At 35.7% G+C, this 20,336-nt stretch overlaps 1 protein-coding gene across 1 annotated transcript in view; it reads right to left on the bottom strand.

The window, feature by feature from the left end:
• Positions 1-20,336, bottom strand: part of LOC141521025 (WD repeat- and FYVE domain-containing protein 4-like) — a 56,566-nt gene that overhangs the window by 21,477 nt on the left and 14,753 nt on the right. Inside the window, exon 2 of the mRNA XM_074233117.1 lies at positions 11,528-11,781. Within this exon, the coding sequence (XP_074089218.1) occupies positions 11,528-11,764 (237 nt within the window). The 5' untranslated portion in view covers positions 11,765-11,781. The remainder of the gene's footprint in view (positions 1-11,527; positions 11,782-20,336) is intronic.

Here is a 20,336-nt window from a genome sequence, read left to right as displayed (position 1 = left end):
GGTTAGATTATTTGTTGCTTCCTTGCTTATGCATTTGAAAAAATCTGAAATGTGATTCATTTTATTTCTTTCTGTTAGGATGAGATGTAATCTGTTCTCTTTCTTATTTTGCACTGCATGTGTTAACCCATCCTTCCACGAGACATGTCTAAAAATAAATTGACCATAAGATAGAATATGATGGAATAAAGGCAATTCCCATAGTTCTCATGTCATTAAAAGGAAGAGAAACTTGTTTTAGCTAGGGATGGCATTGTAGAAGAAGTAGTATAGAAACTTGAAAAAAACAGAAATGGATTTTGATGAGGACCAGTGTGTTCAAACGTAGAAAAGTGGAATATGAAAAGTAGAGGTGGCCAATTTGGCAGGAATGTAAAGATTATGGAGAGGAATATCAATAAGGCAGCAAAAGTAGATTGGAGCCAGGTTACGATGTGGCAGAATATTTGTAGTTATGACCTCTTGACTTCCAAGACATTTTGCTTCCTTTCTCAGTAAGTTCAGTGTCTTCCTCCCAATCTTTCTCTCTACCACTACTCCTACACTCATTCTAGGGGATTCAAGATACATATTGGTATTCTTTCATGTATCATAAGTTCCAAGATCTACTTATTTCCCACAACCTGTTACTCTACTCCACCTTGGCTACTCACAGGGACGATCATACCCTTGAACTTGCCATCACTTACAAGTGTTCTATTTGCACATTTGTGAATTCCAAAATTCTTTTGCACAATCACGATCTTTTAATATTCCATCTTTCCCTCTGTCTTGATCTGTAATCTCACAACCACCACCACCCCCATATCATGAGCCCTGCAGTGGAGATCCTGACTTCCCTTCCCTACCCTGAACTGGTTCCAGTCATTTTTTGCTCTACTATGCTCTATCCTTCAATACTTGCTCTGTTGTCATTTCATCCTCAATGCTTTGCCAAACCTCAATCTCGGATTTTTCTTATTCATGTACTGATGACCAATCATGAAATTGCTGACTGGACATGCTACAAATTTATGTTACATTATCTCTTCTTGGCTTTAAATATAGCAAGGTATTTTTTTTTCTTTTTCTTAATTGATTCACCATAATATTCACCACAATGGTTGTTCCAAACACTCTTGTTTCTTTTCAAGTTTTCCATAGCAACTCACCTCCCAGCTAAGTATTTTACCAAACATTTCACTGACAAAATTGAATCCATTTACCCTTCCTTCCCATTTGTCAAAACAGCACCTTCAAATGCACTCTTAATCCAATCATTTCCAAAAGATTCTCTCTCCCTCTCTCTCCCCCTTTCTCTCTCTGGCCCTCCCTCTCTCCCCTCTCTCTTCCTCTCTCTCTCTTTCCCTCCCTCCCTCTCTCCCTCTCTCTCACACACACACACACACATAGACTAGCATGCGCTCTCTCACATTCGCACTCACTCTCTCATCTTCAGTCTCTACCTACTAGTCTACTTGCTTCATTGTCTATAAACTTGCCCATGTTCCTCCCCAATCAGATTATGATCACATAACTGCCAAATCTAATGGGTTTTATTCTATTCTTATCCTTTATAATTTTCTATCTGCAATTTTTGTCTCTGAAGATCATTTTCTCCTCCTGAATACTCTCTCCTCTCAAGATTATTACAGTACTTATCCCTTATGGTTCTCCTCCTACATAACTGACCACTTTTTTAGTTTCCTTTGCTCGATCTTCATCCTAGTCTCCTTCACAATCTTTCAGACTCTCCTAAGGATTTTGTTGGCCCTTTTCCTTTCTCCCTCTTTACTTCTGTAGCTGGTGAACTCATCAGCTTTCATAGATTCAATGATCGTCTCTATGATGATTCTCAGATCTATATATCTATCCCTATGTCCTCTCAAACTCTAGATTTATAACATCAATTAACTTTTGAAGTTCTCAAACTGGATGTCCAGAAGGCATCTCACACTCAATATGTCCTAAAAATAAATCATTGAAGATTCTCTCAAATTAACTTTTATGTTATTTTTAAAATTACCACCATCCTCCCAGTTACCCAGGTTCATAATCTCAGGGTCAATCATGCCCAGTCACACCACCTATCTGACCCTATCTCCATCTAGCTGATGCCATCTTTTCATTTCTATCTTCACCACATCTCTCACATAAATTCCTTTCCCTCACCTCACACAACTACTACCCCAATGCATGCCTTTATCTCCTCAAACATGGATTACTGAAATACCCTTGCAACTCAGAGGTTCTTAACTTTTCTTATGCTGAGGACAGTTGTGGCAGTCTAGTGAAGACTTTGAATATCCAAGAATAATTTTAATGCATATGATAAAATTCAAAGGATTACCCCAGATCTTTATATAATGATAAAAAATTTTTCCTCAGACAAGTTCATAGAACACCCAAAATCTAGCCATTGAATTGAAGGTCACTTTCAATTCCCTTTAAATATACCCCTGATCTAATTCAATCACACACACACACACACACACTGAATCAGTTCCAGTGGCTCTTCATTTATTCCCCAGAATCAATTATCAAATTGTCTGCTTGGCTTTTAGTCATTTATAAACCTGTCTCCTTCCCACCTTTCTACCTTCCTACCAAAAACCTTTGGTTTTCCCTCATCCGGCTCCAACTTGATATCCATACCGAGGCACTGACTTATTGTTCCATACAGCTAGAATCCTTTCTTTACTCATCTCTGGATCATAGATTCCCTAACTTCTTTCAGGACCTGGTTCAAATCCTAAATTCTTCAAGAGACTTTTTCAGGCTTTCCATTTCTCTCTTTAATTTTCTCCCTCCATTCTGCAAGTCCCTTCCCTGTGAAAACACTTTCCATTTGCACTGTATATCTTATATATTCATAGTCATTTTCATGTTGTCTCCATCATTAGAATCTTTTATCCTTGTAGTCAGAAACCAGATCTTTGCTTCTCACCTAATATGGTATCTAACACATAGAAGGTGCATAATTTATATTTGTGATCTGCCTAAGTATTTTTTTAAATCTCCTCCTCATAAATCCAAAATGAAAGTAACCAAGAATTCAGTTCCCTTTACAGTATTTATCAATTGATTTTGCAAAGTCTCCTTGTTTCCCCCCCACAATGAATTTTAAAGATAACCAAAGAGTTACGGTATTATACTTTTCCCCTTTTTTACTATATATTTGCTGAATAAACTTTTCCCCACTTCTTCCAAGTTCTTTGAAAACATGAAGTGTGAATAACAACTACTTAATTAATGACTATAAGATTTGTCGAAAACAGGTAAGGAAACTGGAGTCTGAGTCACAGAGTCAAGGGTAGAATTTATACTTGGAGATTTAAGTAGATTAGAAAGATAGATAGATAGATAGATGATAGATAGATGACAGATGTAGTTGATAGGTGATGGATAGATAGATAAATGATAGATATAGATGATAGATAGATGTAGATGATAGATGACAGATAGATATAGATGATAGATAGATAATGGATAGATAAATATATATGATTAGATAGATAGATGGATACATGTATGCATGGCTGATGGATATAGACAATAGAGATATATACATACATACATAGACAGATATATAGATAAATGCATATATATAGTTCTATATAGAAAGAGATTTCTATATATCAATATAGATATATATATATATAGAAATATATGTACATGCATTATACATATAAATATCACACATATACTTGTATGCACACATACATCCATGAATATATATAGCTATATAAACACATATGTGTGATTATCCCACAGACAATATTTATTTGCAATTTAATTTAACACAATTTAAATATTTAAGAAATACTCCATATAAGGCACTATGATAAATACTGAGAACAAAAAAGACAATACATGATTCTGTCCCTGCCTTCAGAATATTATTGTTGGTTTAAGGGGGTGGGTGGAAGGTCCAGGCAACACATACACTAGAAAAAATACAAAATCCGCAAAATGATTTCAAATCAATTTTCAAAGAATGTAACAATTGTAGAAATCCGGGAAGACAGAGATAACATTTACAAATATGGTATAGTGAATAGAGATCTAGATCTGAGTTTAAGTTTCAAGTGCCTCTTATCCCTGATGATTGTGTGACCCTGGGGCAGAAGGCTTAACCGTTCATTGTTCTAGGACCTAGAATAATACTTTAAATCTAGATAATTCTTTTAGATTATGTCATAGAGAAGGTGTCAACCTGCAATGGAAAAAGAACTTTCCTCACAAGGGAAATTCCTAAATGAATAAAATTAGATCTAGTCCCCATCCCTATAAATGCAAACATAAGTAACATATAGAAACATATCCATACATATACACATACATACATACATATATATATATACACACACACATACACATGTATACAAAAAGACAGGATTTGTAAAGCTAAAAAGCTTTTCACTGTACTAGAAACCATCACTTAGAACAAATTAAAAAAAAAAAAAACTTGGTAAAATCAAACCCTAGAGGAAAAAAGTCCAAATCTTCTGACTCAAAAGTTCCTTGTGAAAATTGCTTTTCTTTCCATTTCTGAGAACTCCACTGTGATATTTTTCTAACAAACGCTCTTGCCCACTCCATGCACTTGCAAACCCCTCAAAGACCAATTTACAGTAGGTTGACTCAGGAGTATTTGCAGCAGCTAGTGAGCAGTGGGACTGTAAAAGGCACGATACAATAACGTAAACTGGGCCACTGTGAGTTGAACAGTAATTGTAAATTGAGCCAGCTTCTCCCTGGACACAAATTCCTTCCTGGGAGCACGTTGGGCACTTCTGGAAGCCGCATTAACTCTTTGAGGCCACGAGGGTACCATTTTGTACACTGAAACAATCATTTATCAGATGGTACCCTCGAGGCTTGAAAGAGTTAATGTAGTTTCCAAAAAGGCCTAATTTGCCCCCAAAGAGGAGCTTATGTGCTGGGAAAATGTGGTTTAATACTTCTTAGAACTTCTCTTTACTGACATTATCTAAGTTGTACTGGGATGCCTTGTGAGGCTCCATGCTGATTCCTTGCAAGGAAACTGAGAAATGAAATTAAATGTCCAAGGAAAAGTCAGAACAGATGTGAGGAAGATCTTGGGAGGTAAGAAGGTAGAGGAATTCTATCTTTGGATAATCAGATTTATCAACGTAATGGCACAGTAATGACTGATAGTACCATATCACTGCCTATTTTCTGACTTTTTCATCTTCAAGCATCCTCTAAGTATATGGGAGGAAGTATAAAGAAGGATTCTAGACCCATGATTTTTCTATTCCAGAGACCACTTGGAGAAGGAAAATTGGCCAGTATAGGTCAGTGCCTTCTCTGAAACTGTGTCTTAGAAAGTCACCTGGAGCCCAGAAAGGTTGCCATAACTTGACCAGGGTCACACAGACAGTGTGTATCCAAAGTGAGACTTGAACTCCGATCTGATTGTTTTGAGTTCAGGTCTCTGTCTACTATGACATGTGTACCAAAAGAACATTTTTGTGCCCACTATTCCAACTGCCCCTATATGTATGTAATCATAATATTATAAAATGTTAGAATTAGAGAGGAATTTAGAGATGCATTGGGGGTCATTTGATCTGGGTTCAAGACCTAATTCTTGTTTACTTAGCTGGAACTAGAAGCTAAGTCTTTTGAGTTATCATTGTTTTCATTCCACTCAAGGCTTCAATTTCCTCAACTGGAAAAATGAGGAAGTAGGGGGGAGGGTCAAATGGGGCAATTGGAGGGTGATTTCTGAAGTTATTTCTGGCTTTAAATCCAGGATCTCATGATCACACTGAATGGTTCAGATATAATTTTTTTTCATCCTCACCATCATCCCCCCTGAAGCAAATAGCACTATTTTCCCTTATTGCATATGTAGGAGTAAGCTAAGACACCATTATGTCTTAGCTTAGGAAATGATTTTCTCCTTTGCCTCACATCCAGGGCCATCTCAGTCATCCTGATCCATATCTGGTCACTGACTCAGATGGCTCTGGAGGATGTGAGCATGGTGACTTAGCACAGCACCCCTTACTCAAATCCAATTCACTTGCTTGTCATGCCACCTCCCTGATTGCCTGATGTGTGTTCTTCCTTGAAAATGGAGGACAAACATTATTATTATTATTATTATTATGATTATGATTATGATTATGATTATGATTATGATTATGATTATCTTTGGTGCTTTAAAGTCTGCAAAGTAGTTTGTGCTATTTCATTTGATCCTCATAAAAAACACTTTGAGGTAGATGCTATTACTATTCCTATTTTACAAATGGAGAAATGGAAGCTAGGAGAAGTTAACTGATTTACCCAGATCACACAGCTGGTAAATGTCTAAAGCAAGATTCAAATTCAGGTCTTCTTAATGCCATGTCCAACACTCTATCCACTATGCCAAGGGCCATCAGATCCAATCTTTTAAATCTATAACTGAAGAATCTGAGACAGAGAGGAATTTTAACTCAGTCTCAGACTCCAGGTCCAGTGCTCTTTCAACTCTATCTTTTAACAGAGAAATGCTACCTTAATAACTAAATCACACTTCCTCGCAGAAAAGGGATAACCACAGAACATGAGACTGGTTTGGAAGTCACGCATAAAAACCTATCTTGTTACTTAATAATGACATTTTCTATTTTGGTTCCAGTCTAAATCTTTCATCTGATATGAATGGGATGCTCAACCTGGAGCATGTTCTTGTAAGTCCTTCCAACCTAGAAGGGCTTCAAACATAAGTTCAGAGATGGAATGTTATCTGAGCTTCAGCCTAGCTAACTTCAGGAAGACTAATCTAGAAGACTGACCATCAGATAATGGATTCTTTTTGCTACAATATAGAGAGCCAGAGAGAGAGGGAGAGAGAGAGAGAGAGAGAGAGAGAGAGAGAGAGAGAGAGAGAGAGAGAGAGAACCATAGACTTCATCAATGGAATGAGTGCCAATACTAATGAAGTCATGGATCTTTGAGATATTATTAAGAAATATTAATGTGAAGGAAAAGGTACAATGCCGTGAATAGGACACTGACTCAGAAATCAGAAGATATGAGTTCAAGTCTAGGCTCTAATGCTTCCTAGTGAACTTGGGAAAGTCATTTAACTTCCCTGGGACTCTGTGGCCTTTAAAAAATGAAAGAGTTGAAGATGCCCTTTGAGGTCCCTTCCAATTCTATATCTATGATCTATCCCTAGTCCTTTAGTACTGAGAATGTAATGAATATAGGTGTTTCTTTTGTATTACAAGATAAATATGCAACCATTTATAAGAAATCTGCTGGACTTAGCATGTGGACATGTTATATTTCTTTTATGTGCTCCACGATTGCTGCTCAAACCAAAGCAAAAAAAACCCATCAAGTCCTATTTTGCCTCTGTTCATTGGTCTCACCTATCAAAAGGAATGATCCTCAGAGTGAAATATTAGAAGAATAATGAGAACCAAAGAATTGAAATTTAACATAAATGAAGTCAATAACAAAGCACTCAGCATTTCCCTTAGATAGTACCAAATGAGCTAACTTCACAATATATGCCAGAGTATTGAGAAATAAAGAAAAAGAAAATATTGCAGCAGTGGAGAAGGGCAAATGTTATGTCCATTTGCAGAAAAGAGGAGAAGATGGATTCTTGAAATGGTATGATCCTGAGCTTTGGGTAAAATCCAAGAATAATAAGTTCAATGTCTGGCTTGTGAGTACTTAACAAAAGAGCTAACTAAGGACAAGTCATACCAGAAAAAAACTTCATTTTCTTTTTTGACATCATTATTAGATTCATAGATTAGGTCAATTGTGTAAATCTAATACATCAGAATTTCAACAAGACATTTAACAAATTATTCAATAATATGCTTTGAACAAGGCAAAAAGAAATGTGTTGGTTCCTGGGGTTAATGAAGTCTCAGTCACTGTAACTCCTTGAGGCAAGGTTGTATGACAACTTTTTGGGAAATGTTGTAGAGGAGATCCATAATTCAGGTGAGTTTTGAAATACACAACTCCTAAGGTCCCTCCAAACCAAAAAATGTATTTAACAGTGGTCATCCCACAGAGCAGTCATACACATATGCTCCATAAGATAACCACTCTTCTTTAATTATATGACTCCTGTGGCTTTAAGATGGGTCGCATGACCTCAAATTGCTTTAGGAAAGAAAAATAAAGTGGAGGGGGCAGAGTCAATAAACCCTTCAAAAAACAATTAACAAAAAAAGTCATCCACTTCCTGAAAGGATTGTCTACCATTTGTTTGCTGCTACAGTTTGAAAGTCTTCCTCTAAACTTAGTAGAGGCATCTATTATCACAGAGAAGAAAAGGCCAATATGCTAAAGCAGAAGACACAATGTAAAGTGAGAAGGGGCCTTAAAAAGAGCATGTTCACTATTTGCATTGTCACTGTGGAACCATACCAGGAATGTGGTTTCTACAGAAATAGTCAACATATAAGCATTTGTCGTTTTTTGAAAGTGACATGAACAGATAATCTACCTTTAGAATCCTGAGAATCTTGCCAGAAAATAAGTTTAAGTATTAACTCTTTTATAAACTAGCATAAAAACAGGAGGAGAATTAAGAGTGATTACTCTGAGTAAGATAATATCTACATGTGTACAAAAATGACCAATTATTTCAGGGAAAAAGTTATTATAATAGAAAATAGTCTCCATTTAATTTTACACTATATAGATACCTAAGTAGTTTTATTAAATTGCTTTTTGACTAGTTGCCTTAGCATTATATCAAAATAGTCTGATACTAGCTTTAGAAACCAAAGTGACTTCTGCGGATTCAGACATAAGAAATAAGAATATCAGGGCAGCTAAGTGACTCAGGAGATATAGAGCACTTAACCCTAGAGTCAGGAGGACCTGCGTTCAAATCCAGTCTCAGACACATAATAATTTCCTAGCTGTGTAACCTCGGGCAAGTCATTTTTAACCTCCTTGCCTTGTCAAAAAAAATGAAATAAGAATATCTCTTTCTAAAGTGGAAGTAAAAAATTAAAGAAATTTCAAATTATGACTATAAAGGGAATTTCTTTGGGGAGATTATGAAGGTTGATTGAGATCATCACCTCCTGAAACTTCATGGAGTAAATACAATACCAATATAAACAGCCAAAGATGGACATGGTTTCTCTACAAAATTTTACCCTAAGTTCATCTTTTTATTCACTCTGTAATAAATATTATAAGGAGACTAAAGAATTTTCACTGGTAAAAGCACAACAAGACATCAAATCATCTAGGTTTAACTCTTGATAAGTATGCATATTTAAAACAAATGTAAATTAGTGAATATTAGGCTTAGAATCAAAAAGATTTGAGTTTGAATTCCACTTCAGATATGTCAGTAGCTCTCTGATGCTGATCAACTTGTACCTCATTTTCTTAATCTGTAAATGAAGTTAGACATAATGATATATAAGTCATCTCCTGACTTTAAATTTATAATTATACTACTGGATTACTAGATAGATCAAGAGTCCTGAACTTGTATTCTTATATTACCTTTTGAAATAGCTCAACACAATTTAAACCAAAGATGGAAGAAATATTGAGGAAATGAAAGAATTGCTAATCTAAGATACTCATCTATACAGAAAGTTTTGAACCTTAACTCAGACAATAGAGATAGACAGACATAGACCTAATCTTGTCTGGTTTGCAGACTTCAACTATGACTATTGATCTATAGAGCTGTCAGCTATACTTGAGCAGACTGAAAACCCAGGAATGCAGGAACCTTCCTTCCCCCTGCATCTAACGGAAACCGTGTCCCATCCAAGAAAAAAAAACAGGTGGAACAATATACTAAGCAGAGACTCCACATTTAATGAACAACAAGCCTACTGGGAAGAGTGCAATAACATCAGAAGACATCATCCTGCAGTCCTTGAGGTATAAATAGTCCTTCTATTCCTTCACGCCTTCTTATGTATAAAAGCCTGTGCACACTCACTCTCTTCACTGATTGTATGTAGGTACTATTGGAAATCTTATTACATTAAATACCTTTGCTTTGAACTCATTTCAGTTCTGGCTGCCTAGGAAAAATGTAGATACCTAAAGACTCATGAACTTTTCTTTTGAGTGAATGAGAAGAAACTTAAGCTGGGGAGTAGCTATTATTTAGATGTTCGTTGATTGAAAAGGATATGTCACCCCCTGTCAGTATGATATATTCATAATTACACCACTGATTTTTCTTCTTCAGCCTGATACCTTTGGAAGGGCAGCACTTTTCTGGGTCTAGGTACCTTTAAATGTAAAACACTGCCAAGTCTGACTTGTCAAAGCTCTTGAAACTATCCAGTTATTGTAGTCAGGGCTGGTTTCTCCTGATACTTAGTTAGCTGTGCTGATCCATTTCTCGACCTCAGAAAAAAATAGAGGTGACAGTGGAAGAACAAGGAATTATGATTCTTTCCTTAAATATTTTTGTAATAAAATAAAATGCTTTCTTTATAAAAAACATTTCTATGAAATACTTATAATGTTAAATAAATTCAAATTGTAAAGAAAAATAATTGTTTATCTAAGCATTCAAACAAGAATGAATCCATTATTTTAATTAAAGCTTCAATCTAAAACCTCAATTAAATCTAAACAAGCATTCTTTTTTAATATTAACACCCTATATTAGATAAGGAGATTAAGTGTGAGCTGTCATTCAGGCCCTGAAAATCCCAAACCAAAAAGAAAATATTCATTAGACAAAATACAGATTATTTACTTCAGAACATGTTTTATATATATGATGTGTTGTGGATATATCAGTGATTCTGGAAACTGGTATTAGTATTTTTTAAAAATATTTTTATGTGCCTCAATTTTATGGCCCATTGAAAGGAAGAGTAATCCAAATGCTTAATTTTTTGTTGTCTATTTCTCAAATGCATTACTATTGACAAAGTAATTGATATAAAGGATTTAAAGCTTCCCACAAAATGAGATTATAGGATTTAGAAAATGAATGCCTATAGTACTAATTATTTTCATTATTATTACTAGTATTATTATTATTATTATTATTATTATTATTATTATTATCAAGGAGTTCTAAAAACTTTGAATAACCTTTGGATATTCAAATAAAATGGAGACAAAAGTTAGATTTTAATGTATTTGTGACCATCCTATACCTTGTCAATTCTTAAGTGACATTTTGACCAAAGTTTTTTACTAAATGGGTTTTTCCTGATCAAACACTAAAATGCTGTTAGATCCTCCCTCTCTCCTGGCCTGTTTAGCAACTCCTATGGTCAACTCTGCACTTTACTAGCACCTGTTAAAGTAACTCCAAAGTGCTTTGTATCTAAATTCATAGCTTTCCAATAACAACCTTCAATTCAATACTCAGACAAAAGACATAAAAAGATACATTTTAGAGCATTCCAAGAAGGTAGGCATCCTTGATGGATGGCATTGTGTGTATCTTGGGGACTACAACTCTCAGAAATTATCTTTGGGTTTTTTTTTTCCCTAAACCGGTACCCATCCTCCATTCTCATCCAGTTCCAAAAATAAGAATACCAACCTTCAGGAACAGAGGCAGAAGCTTCAGCAAAGTCCTCTGTTGTTTCTCTGGGTTGAGGAATGGGGCTATCTGTGCATATTCTAGAAACTGCCTCTCTAGCATTTCCCACAGGGTAGTGGGGCATTGGGGATGCCTTCCTTGGAGGAGTTCAGGCTGCAAAAGGTCACCAGAGTTTGGTTGTTGATCTGCCTTGTTAGGCACATTTTCTTGCTCCTTTGAGAAGTCTTCTTTATCCATGACTCAGTCCAAGTGGCCTATTACGGAAAAAAAAAATGTTACCATCTTATCACAGGATTTTCTGGCTTTTAGCCTCAATAATCTATAAAACATATAATATTCATGCATTCATACTCGATGTATGTATTATGTGGAATTAAACAGATAAGAAAGCCAGGCAAAGAATAGAACCAATAAATATACTAATGATATCAATACATTTAAAAGTCCTTGTCTCAGGGGCGGCTAGGTGGCATAGTGAATAAAGCACCGGCATTGGAGTCAGGAGGACCTGGGTTCAAATCCGGTCTCAGACACTTAATAATTACCTAGCTGTGTGGCCTTGGGCGAGCCACTTAACCCTGGTTGCCTTACAAAAAAAAAAAAACCTAAAAAAAGTCCTTGTCTCAAATTTTAGCTTCCTTCTTTTCCATCTTACTCTGGACTTAATATACCTTTTCACTTTACTGTACCCCACTCCTTCTAGATTGAAAGTGATCTGGTCCCTCTGAACTCCAAAGGAATCTTCTCTAGAAAATCAACTTGAAAGGAAGTTTTCCAAAAAAAATGCACAAAGGAGACACTTGGGTTATTTTGTATATAAGAATATAAAAGTATAGAATAAAACAACGTAGTTGTAGTCAAATATAAACATTTTGGAGGAGGGTAATCCTAGAGTAGGCGTAAGTATAAGGGATTACATTGGAAAAGGAAATTTCCAAGTTAGGAAACTTCTTCCACTAATGCAATTTGGTACTTTTCCCTGCAACATGTAGCCATAATGTCAATAGGGCAGGCATGGGATTTAAACCAGGTCATTCTCACTCTGTCCTCAGCTCTCTTTCCACTACATTATGCTACCTCATGAGAGTACCTCAATATAACTAACTGACAGTGTGAGAGAGGGAGGAGAGGTAGTCTTGAAATGAGGAAGATGTAAATTCAGAGAAGTTAAAGAAGGTGAAGAGGGAGAAATACCTACACAGTATGCTGTCATTATATATCCTTATTCTGTAAGAGGCTTTTAAGAGAGGTAAATTTAGACTTTTATATCCCTTGCTTCAAGTCAATCATCTGTATTAATTCTCATATCTCAGCTTCAGAAAGTTCCTGAGTTTCCTAGAACTGTCCCCTTTCCCTCAAATTGTTTTTCCTTTTACAAAGTCTTGCAGTCTCTGATTGCGAATGCACATATGTGTGCATGCATGCATATTATGTGTATGTGTATTATACATAGAATATATGTAAATGTTCATGATGCCACAGTGAAGAGAGAGTTGAAATGGAGTCAGATAGAAAACTGTCTTCAAATTATGCCTCACATTCCTATTTTCAAAATGACCCAAGACTAATCAGTTATCCTATCTGAGCATTGATTTGCTCATTTGTGAAATGGGAAGAATAGAACCTAGATCTCAAAGAGGTTGTATGAATCAAATGATAATATATATGAAGCAAATATCAGCTAATGTAAATATGCTCATATGTACGTCTATAGACATACATATATATATATATATATATATATATATATATATATATATATGTGCATAGTATCCCAAAAGTGTTAGTGTAGTTTTAAAAAAGCTTAAAAGGAAGTATTCCATATAATTCTTATGATCTTATATATTTAGTTATGCATGTATCATCTTCACAATACATATGTGTTTAATATATGCATATCATATATAAATGACACATGGATGTATTATGTTCATATGTAATATACATGCATTTGTGTCTATATAGAGATATAACTACCAAATATATCTATTTGTATGTAAATAGAAAATATGCAATATATACATATATATTTATATTTTGTGCTGATACAGTCAATCCTCAACTTTCATGGAGGTAACATTCTTAGAAAATGGTACAAGAGGAAAACTCAAATGTTGACACAGTGAACATAAGGGGTTAGGTTCCCATCATCTGTGCAGTACCAACCACTGTGAAGCCCAGGAAGGGAGAGAGGAGGGAAGCAGAGATATCACTGGACAGCATAAACACCAGCAAGAGGGTAGAGGTGACTATCATCTCATTTACCCACAAACTTAGCCACTTTTCTGTTTCTTTTTTCAATTCCTTCATTTTACACTTCCAGAGGGAATTCAGGAACACTTTCAATTGTACTTTCCTCTTTTTTGCAGATATAATGAATTTTGATTCATTAATACCAAATTCCTGGCCAAGAGAGACTACAGACATTCTAGCCTGAAATGCATCTAATACATTTATTTTCTTTTTTTTTTTAAGGTTTTTGCAAGGCAAATGGGGTTAAGTGGCTCGCCCAAGGCCACACAGCTAAGTAATTATTAAGTGTCTGAAGCTGGATTTGAACTCAGGTACTCCTGACTCCAGGGCCGGTGCTCTATCCACTGTGCCACCTAGCTGCCCCTTACATTTCTTTTCTACCTGAACTTATTTTGTATGTTTGGTCTTAGAGCCCCAAAGAACTTGTACTATGTTTTGGAGGCTTATTTACTACAGAAAACTTGAGTTTTAAAGGTAAACAAAGACAACATGCAACAAAGGCACTGGGACTTTATTTTTCTGTATGCAACAAAGTCCTGACAAACTTACTTTCTCCACAGAATCTTTTTTCCCAAGCTTATTTCTATGCACCTATCAAGGGCATTGTTTATATAAATTAGAAGAAAACTGGCACATTTTTCACAGATGACTGTATACACTGGAGGAACACAACTTACTGAAAGATTCATATATATAATAGCTTTTGTCAATTGTTTGTGAATTGCTAAAAAAAATGCACCAGATGAAAAAGCACTGATGGGCTTTAATCTGTACCCTTAGAGAAAGTACCTAGCTCAGTGAGACCAGTGATCTAAATCATGAAAGATAAAAAAAAATTTACTTGGCTAATAATAAAATCATAAAACTTCTTACTCTTTGAATTGATAGACTAAGATGAATCCTGGTCTTTGCTCTTCCACATTTCTTTCTCAACCCTGTTCCGAATACCCAATACCATCCAAAGAATCTGACATATATGTCACCTTCTTTCTGATCAAAGAATTTCTACCCCAGTTTTGGACTTTACCAATTATTAATACATTATAGCACCAGTCTCTCAAATGTTTATCTGCTCCCAAATTCCCCTGTCTCCAATCGATCCTTCATGCAAATTTAAGACTGATATTCCTAATATAAATGGGTATATATGTGTGTATATATATATAGTTAGTCATATGTATGTATAGCTTTGTACCTTTCCTAATCAATCTTTACAAAATCTGAGTTCTCTCTTCTTAAAACTATAATACTTTACACTTAGTAAAATGTGTAGTATCACTCTAGTAAAATATAATCTCTTAGAGGGCAGGGATGGATTTTTTTGTCTGTGTATCTCTAGTATCTGAACTAGAACCTTGAAAAGAATTGGTGCTTTAAAAACATGTTAATTTGAATTGAATGTATGATACATCACAAATTCTTAAAGTTTATAAGAAATCACTTCCTTTGGGCAAGATGATGTAGAGGTGATTCTTTTATTAAACCAGGGTATGGACTTGGTAATTTCATTTCCTTTCAGTTTTAGAATATTAGCAATCTAAGAAATGAAAGGTGACTACCACAGCCCTTACAATATTGCCTCTAATCAATAAAATTAAATATTTATATGGCAGATATTATGATAGGTAACATTCAGAATAAAGAGACAAACAGCAAAAGAATTCCTTCCCACAAGGAGCTCATAGTGTCTGTCAGAGATTTGGTAAGTGGTTACTCTGTTGATCACTATGTCAATATTATGTAATTGAAAAAGCATATATAGAAATACAGGAAAATAAATACAAGATAAGTTCATGAGGGAAAGACATTCCTTGCTAGGGAAATCAGGGAGGGTTTCAAGCAACATATTGCTTGAATTAAGGTTTGAAGGAAATAAAAAGATTCTAGGTGGTGGAAGTGAAGTGGGAATGCCTTACATTATAGGAGGTGAAAGGGAACAACCGATGCAAAGCCATAGAAATGAAAGATGAGATTCAGACAAAAGAGTGAACTAGGTAACCAGGCACTGTTTTGACCAACCTAAAATTCCTCATTTCTTCTTGTTTTTAATGTCTATGTTGTCTTTCATGATATAATTAAATTATATTAAATTGCTTTGAAATTATAAAAATAATCCTACAAACTTGAACAATAAACAGAATAAAGATGCCCAAATTCTGCTGCATTTTTATCTTATTCATTGACTGCTTTGTCATCTGGATGAAGAATGCAGCCAGAGTGGTTTCCTTAACATATTACTTTCCAGGATGGCTAGGTGGCACAGTGGATAGAGCACTGGCCAGGAGTACCAGGTTCAAATCTGAGCTTAGACATTTAATAGGCCATGTGGCCTTGGGCAAGCCACTTAACCCCATTGCCTTGAAAAAAAAATTTTAAAAAACATTATTTTCCCCCAATTGCATGAAAAGAAACAATTTTTAGCAATTTTTAAAGTTTTGAACACCAGATCCTATCTCTCCCTGAGACAGTTAACAATAGCAAGAGTATTTTAAGAAGGCTTCAGGACATAGGATTGGCCGACAGAAGTCACAGAGTCCTGGTGCCTGTTTCCATTCTCATGCTCCAGTGGAGCCATTCCTACTGAAGTAAAACAGTCCCTTTTACAATGGTTTAAACTTTTATTCCAAATCAGCACCTAGGTTATTAGCAAGGACCACAAACTGCCTGGTTCTAGCCTGAGAGCTGAACCAAGCTACAGTGGTCATGTGGCAGTCTGCTACCATTATGGTGCCATTTGGGGACAGAGGGGAGGACTAACATTACTGGCATTAAAGAGGAGAAAGGACAGTTATAATAATAATAATAATGATGATGATGATGATGATGATAGTGACAGCAATTGTATAGTGATTTAAGAATGGCAAAATATGAAGAATGTAAAACTCTAAAAAGACAATAGACATAAAAATAGCAAATTCACATGTATGAAGCACTTTACAATTGATGAAACTGATTTCTCATGACAACACTGTGAAGTCAATAATGCAAGTATTATGAGACTATTTTATAGTTAAGTGACTTGGGTCCAAAATCACAAAGCTAGTCAATCATGAGAACTTTCAATCAAAGTCTGAGGTTTTTGCCACTACATCATGATGCCTTTCCCTAGAGTCCACCTCGGAGGGTAAAAAAGCAAGCCCAAACAGACACTTGCAAAAAGAAACTACAAAGGCCATAAGAAATGAAACAGAGGGGATGACAGGCTACTTGTCTACTTGTGACTAGAAGAGCAGAAAAGATTCGTCATACTTTATTTTTAGCTCTGGGAAAACACAGAGCTTGGTCATTTAAGATTTTAAATGGCAGCTTAGATTGAAGTTGGTAATTCCTTCATATGATGCCTCTCACAAAGCAGCCCTTTTTCTCCATCTATTTTTCCACCATCAAGCAAGAGTTCTATTCCACTGTGTACCAGATAAAAGGGTGGCCTTTATGCATTGGAATCCAACTTAAGGAAGCTACAAAAGCCAGTAAATGGATAACTTCCAAATTTTCCAGCTCAATTTAGACCTTTTAAAGGCCAATCTCTAAACACATGGGCTCAAGTTTTTTCCATTCCAGTTCATCCTCCTTTCAACTGTCATAGTGATTTTCTGAAAGAGTTGGTCTGACCTTGTCACTCTTCTATCCAGTAAACTCCAGTGGTTCCCTAATAATTCCATGATTAAATACAAAGCCCTCTCTTGATTTCTTCATAACCCGGCTCTTTCTATTTTCTGTTTTACTCCTTATACTTCACTTCTCTTCATGAACTCTCCAATCTAGTTACACGGAGCTATATGTTGTTAATCCTAAACAACACATCTCCAGTCTCTGAACCTTTAAATTGGCTATCTCCATGCCTGGAGCATTCGCCCTCTGCATTGTGCCTCTGAGTTTTTTCCAGCTTCCTTCAAGATTATATATCCCATCTTCTGCAGGAGACCTTGCCTGGTTCTCCCAATTACAAATAACTTCCACTCTTGGAGGACCTCTCATCTACTGTGTATATATTTTGCATGTACCTAGACATTTTCATGATGTCTCCTTCATTAGACTACGAATTCCTTAATGACACAGACTGGTTTTGCCTTTCTTTGTTTTCCCAGGGTGACACAGGAGAGAACTTAATAGTTTATGTCAAATACAGGGAAAGGTATTTGAAGACCAGTCTAGATAAATTCCAAAAGACTCATCATTAGAAAGTTGACTGTTCAATTCTAGCATCTATGGAAGAAGGTTATATGAGGAAAGGAGCCAGAGAAGAAATTGAGTTGAAGAAGAAAGACTTGTGAGGGTGATTTGAAATTGTGAGGGACAGTTGGTATATGGAGAGAGATATGACTCCTAACTGCCTGAAAGAATGCTAATTGCATCACTGAGGACCTATATAAAGGAGATTTTTTTGTGTAAATATTGTATTAGTTTTCCAATTATATACAATAATAGTTTCTACCTATCATTTTTAGGGGTTTTTTTGCAAAGCAAACAGGGTTAAGTGACTTGCCCAAGGCCACACAGCTAGGAAATTATTAAGTGTCTGAGACATCTACCTCTCATTTTTGGTAAGGTTTTGAATTTTGCACATTTTCCCCACCCTCCCTTCCCTCCCCCTTCCCTGCCACAGAAGGCAATCTGATCATCTTTATGTTGTTTCCATACTATGTGTTGAGAGAAATATCATATACTTGAGGGAAAAATAAAATATCAGAGACAGCAAAATTATATAGAACTTAAGGCAACTATTTTTTTTAAAAAAAGATGGTAACAATATTTGGTTTTTGTTTAAATTACACAGTTCTTTCTCTGGATACAGATGGTATTCTCCATCACAGATCCCCTAAAATTGTCCCTGAATATTACTCTGATGGAATGAGCAAGTCCGTTAGGGTTGATCATCACCCCCAAGTTACTGTTATGGTATACAATGTTCTTCTAGCTCTGCTCATCTCACTCAACATCAGTTCATGCAAGTTTTTCCAGGCTTCTCTGAAATCCCAATCCTCCTGGATTCTAATGGAACAATAGTGTTCCATAATATACATATGCCACAATTTGTTCAGCCATTCCCCAATTGCTGGATGATCACTCAATTTCTAATTAGTTGCCATCACAAACAAGGCTGCTATGAATATTTTTGTCCAAGTGATGTTTTTACCCATAAAGGAGCTTGTTAAAGAATATACTTTGGGACAAGTTTTTGAGAGAAGCAATTGCAAGAGGTAAGCAAAAATGTTTGAATGGATATTGTGAGTCCTTAGAAACTCTTTTGCTTCATCATGTCCATTTACTTCTAGTACTTGCTATTCAGGAGATTTGCAACCACTTAAAAGCAGAGCCACTCTGGGAACATCATTTTGTCTTTTCCTGCTTAAGTTTAAAAACTTTGACTACCAGTCAAAGAACGTCCTTATTATTGGGTTCTCATTGATTTACCCTTCTTCAGGACAGTGACTCTTATTTGCCACGTTTTTGTATCCCTACTGTTTAGAACAATACCTGCTAAATAATGGGTTCTTTAATAAATCTTGGCTAATTGATCTAATAGCTATTTTGGTATCTATTTACTATTTTACTGGTTAAATTGGTTTATTCACTACTTGCCACATGATCCTTTAGCTTGCCAGCCTTTGGTAAAAGAGAGCAATGTTGACTATTATAATCTCAGAGTCACTCTCCCCTTGAGAGAAATCAGAGAAATCTCTTTTGTTCAGAACCCTTTGGAAGTGTAACTCTAAACTCACAATCTTTGTAGGGTAGCAGAGAAAGTCTAACCTGATAATCTTCTAAGTAGTAGGAGAGATCCCTCAACCTCAATGGCCCCTAGATCTTGACTGTTCTTCCCCTGTCACCAAATGGTGTGTATGCTCCTCCCCTCTATTTTTCATAGAGATGAACCAGATTTCAAGTCACATTTATTCATATGACCTAAGATTCACATTTACATATTAAACAGACCCACATCAAATATCTTATATACAGTTGATAAAAAGTCAAGTTCAGAATCAAGAAGATCCATCTTGTATCTGACATATACCATTACTCAGTTTTTCAGTGTCCCTGATCATTATTTAAGACTATAAATTAAAGAGAAACTGCCAATGTGCACTGGAGGAGGGAGTTTCTCATGGAGGGAGTTTCTCATTGGAATGAATTCACATTTATGAAATCACAATTCTGATGTCATTCTATCCCACTGATGACAAATTGGAACATATGAACAGTGAAGTATCCACGACGATAAGGGATCCTGAAACTATGTCATATGAGTAACAAATTGAGGAACAGTGGGCAGAGAGTAAGGATGGGAGGGAGGGGGAAGAGAGACTAACTTATTTTGGTTATTATGTCAAAAGAGGATTAGATTTATTTTGAATTTCTCCAGAAGGCAGAACTAAGATCAATGAAGGAAATAATTCTCCAGAAGGCATTGTTTGATTTGAGATGTTGATGAATATTCTACCAATGACAGTTGTCCAAGAAAAAAACAACTTTTGGAGAGTAAGGGTGTCCTGAGAAGTATTCATGAAGAATTAGACGAAATGTTCATTAGGGATATTATTGTAGAGATTATTTT

Source organism: Macrotis lagotis, chromosome 4 (assembly GCF_037893015.1).
Source record: "Macrotis lagotis isolate mMagLag1 chromosome 4, bilby.v1.9.chrom.fasta, whole genome shotgun sequence".
NCBI lineage: Eukaryota > Metazoa > Chordata > Mammalia > Peramelemorphia > Peramelidae > Macrotis > Macrotis lagotis.
Note: the sequence above shows the minus strand (reverse complement) of the source record. Positions and strands in the feature narration are given on the sequence as shown.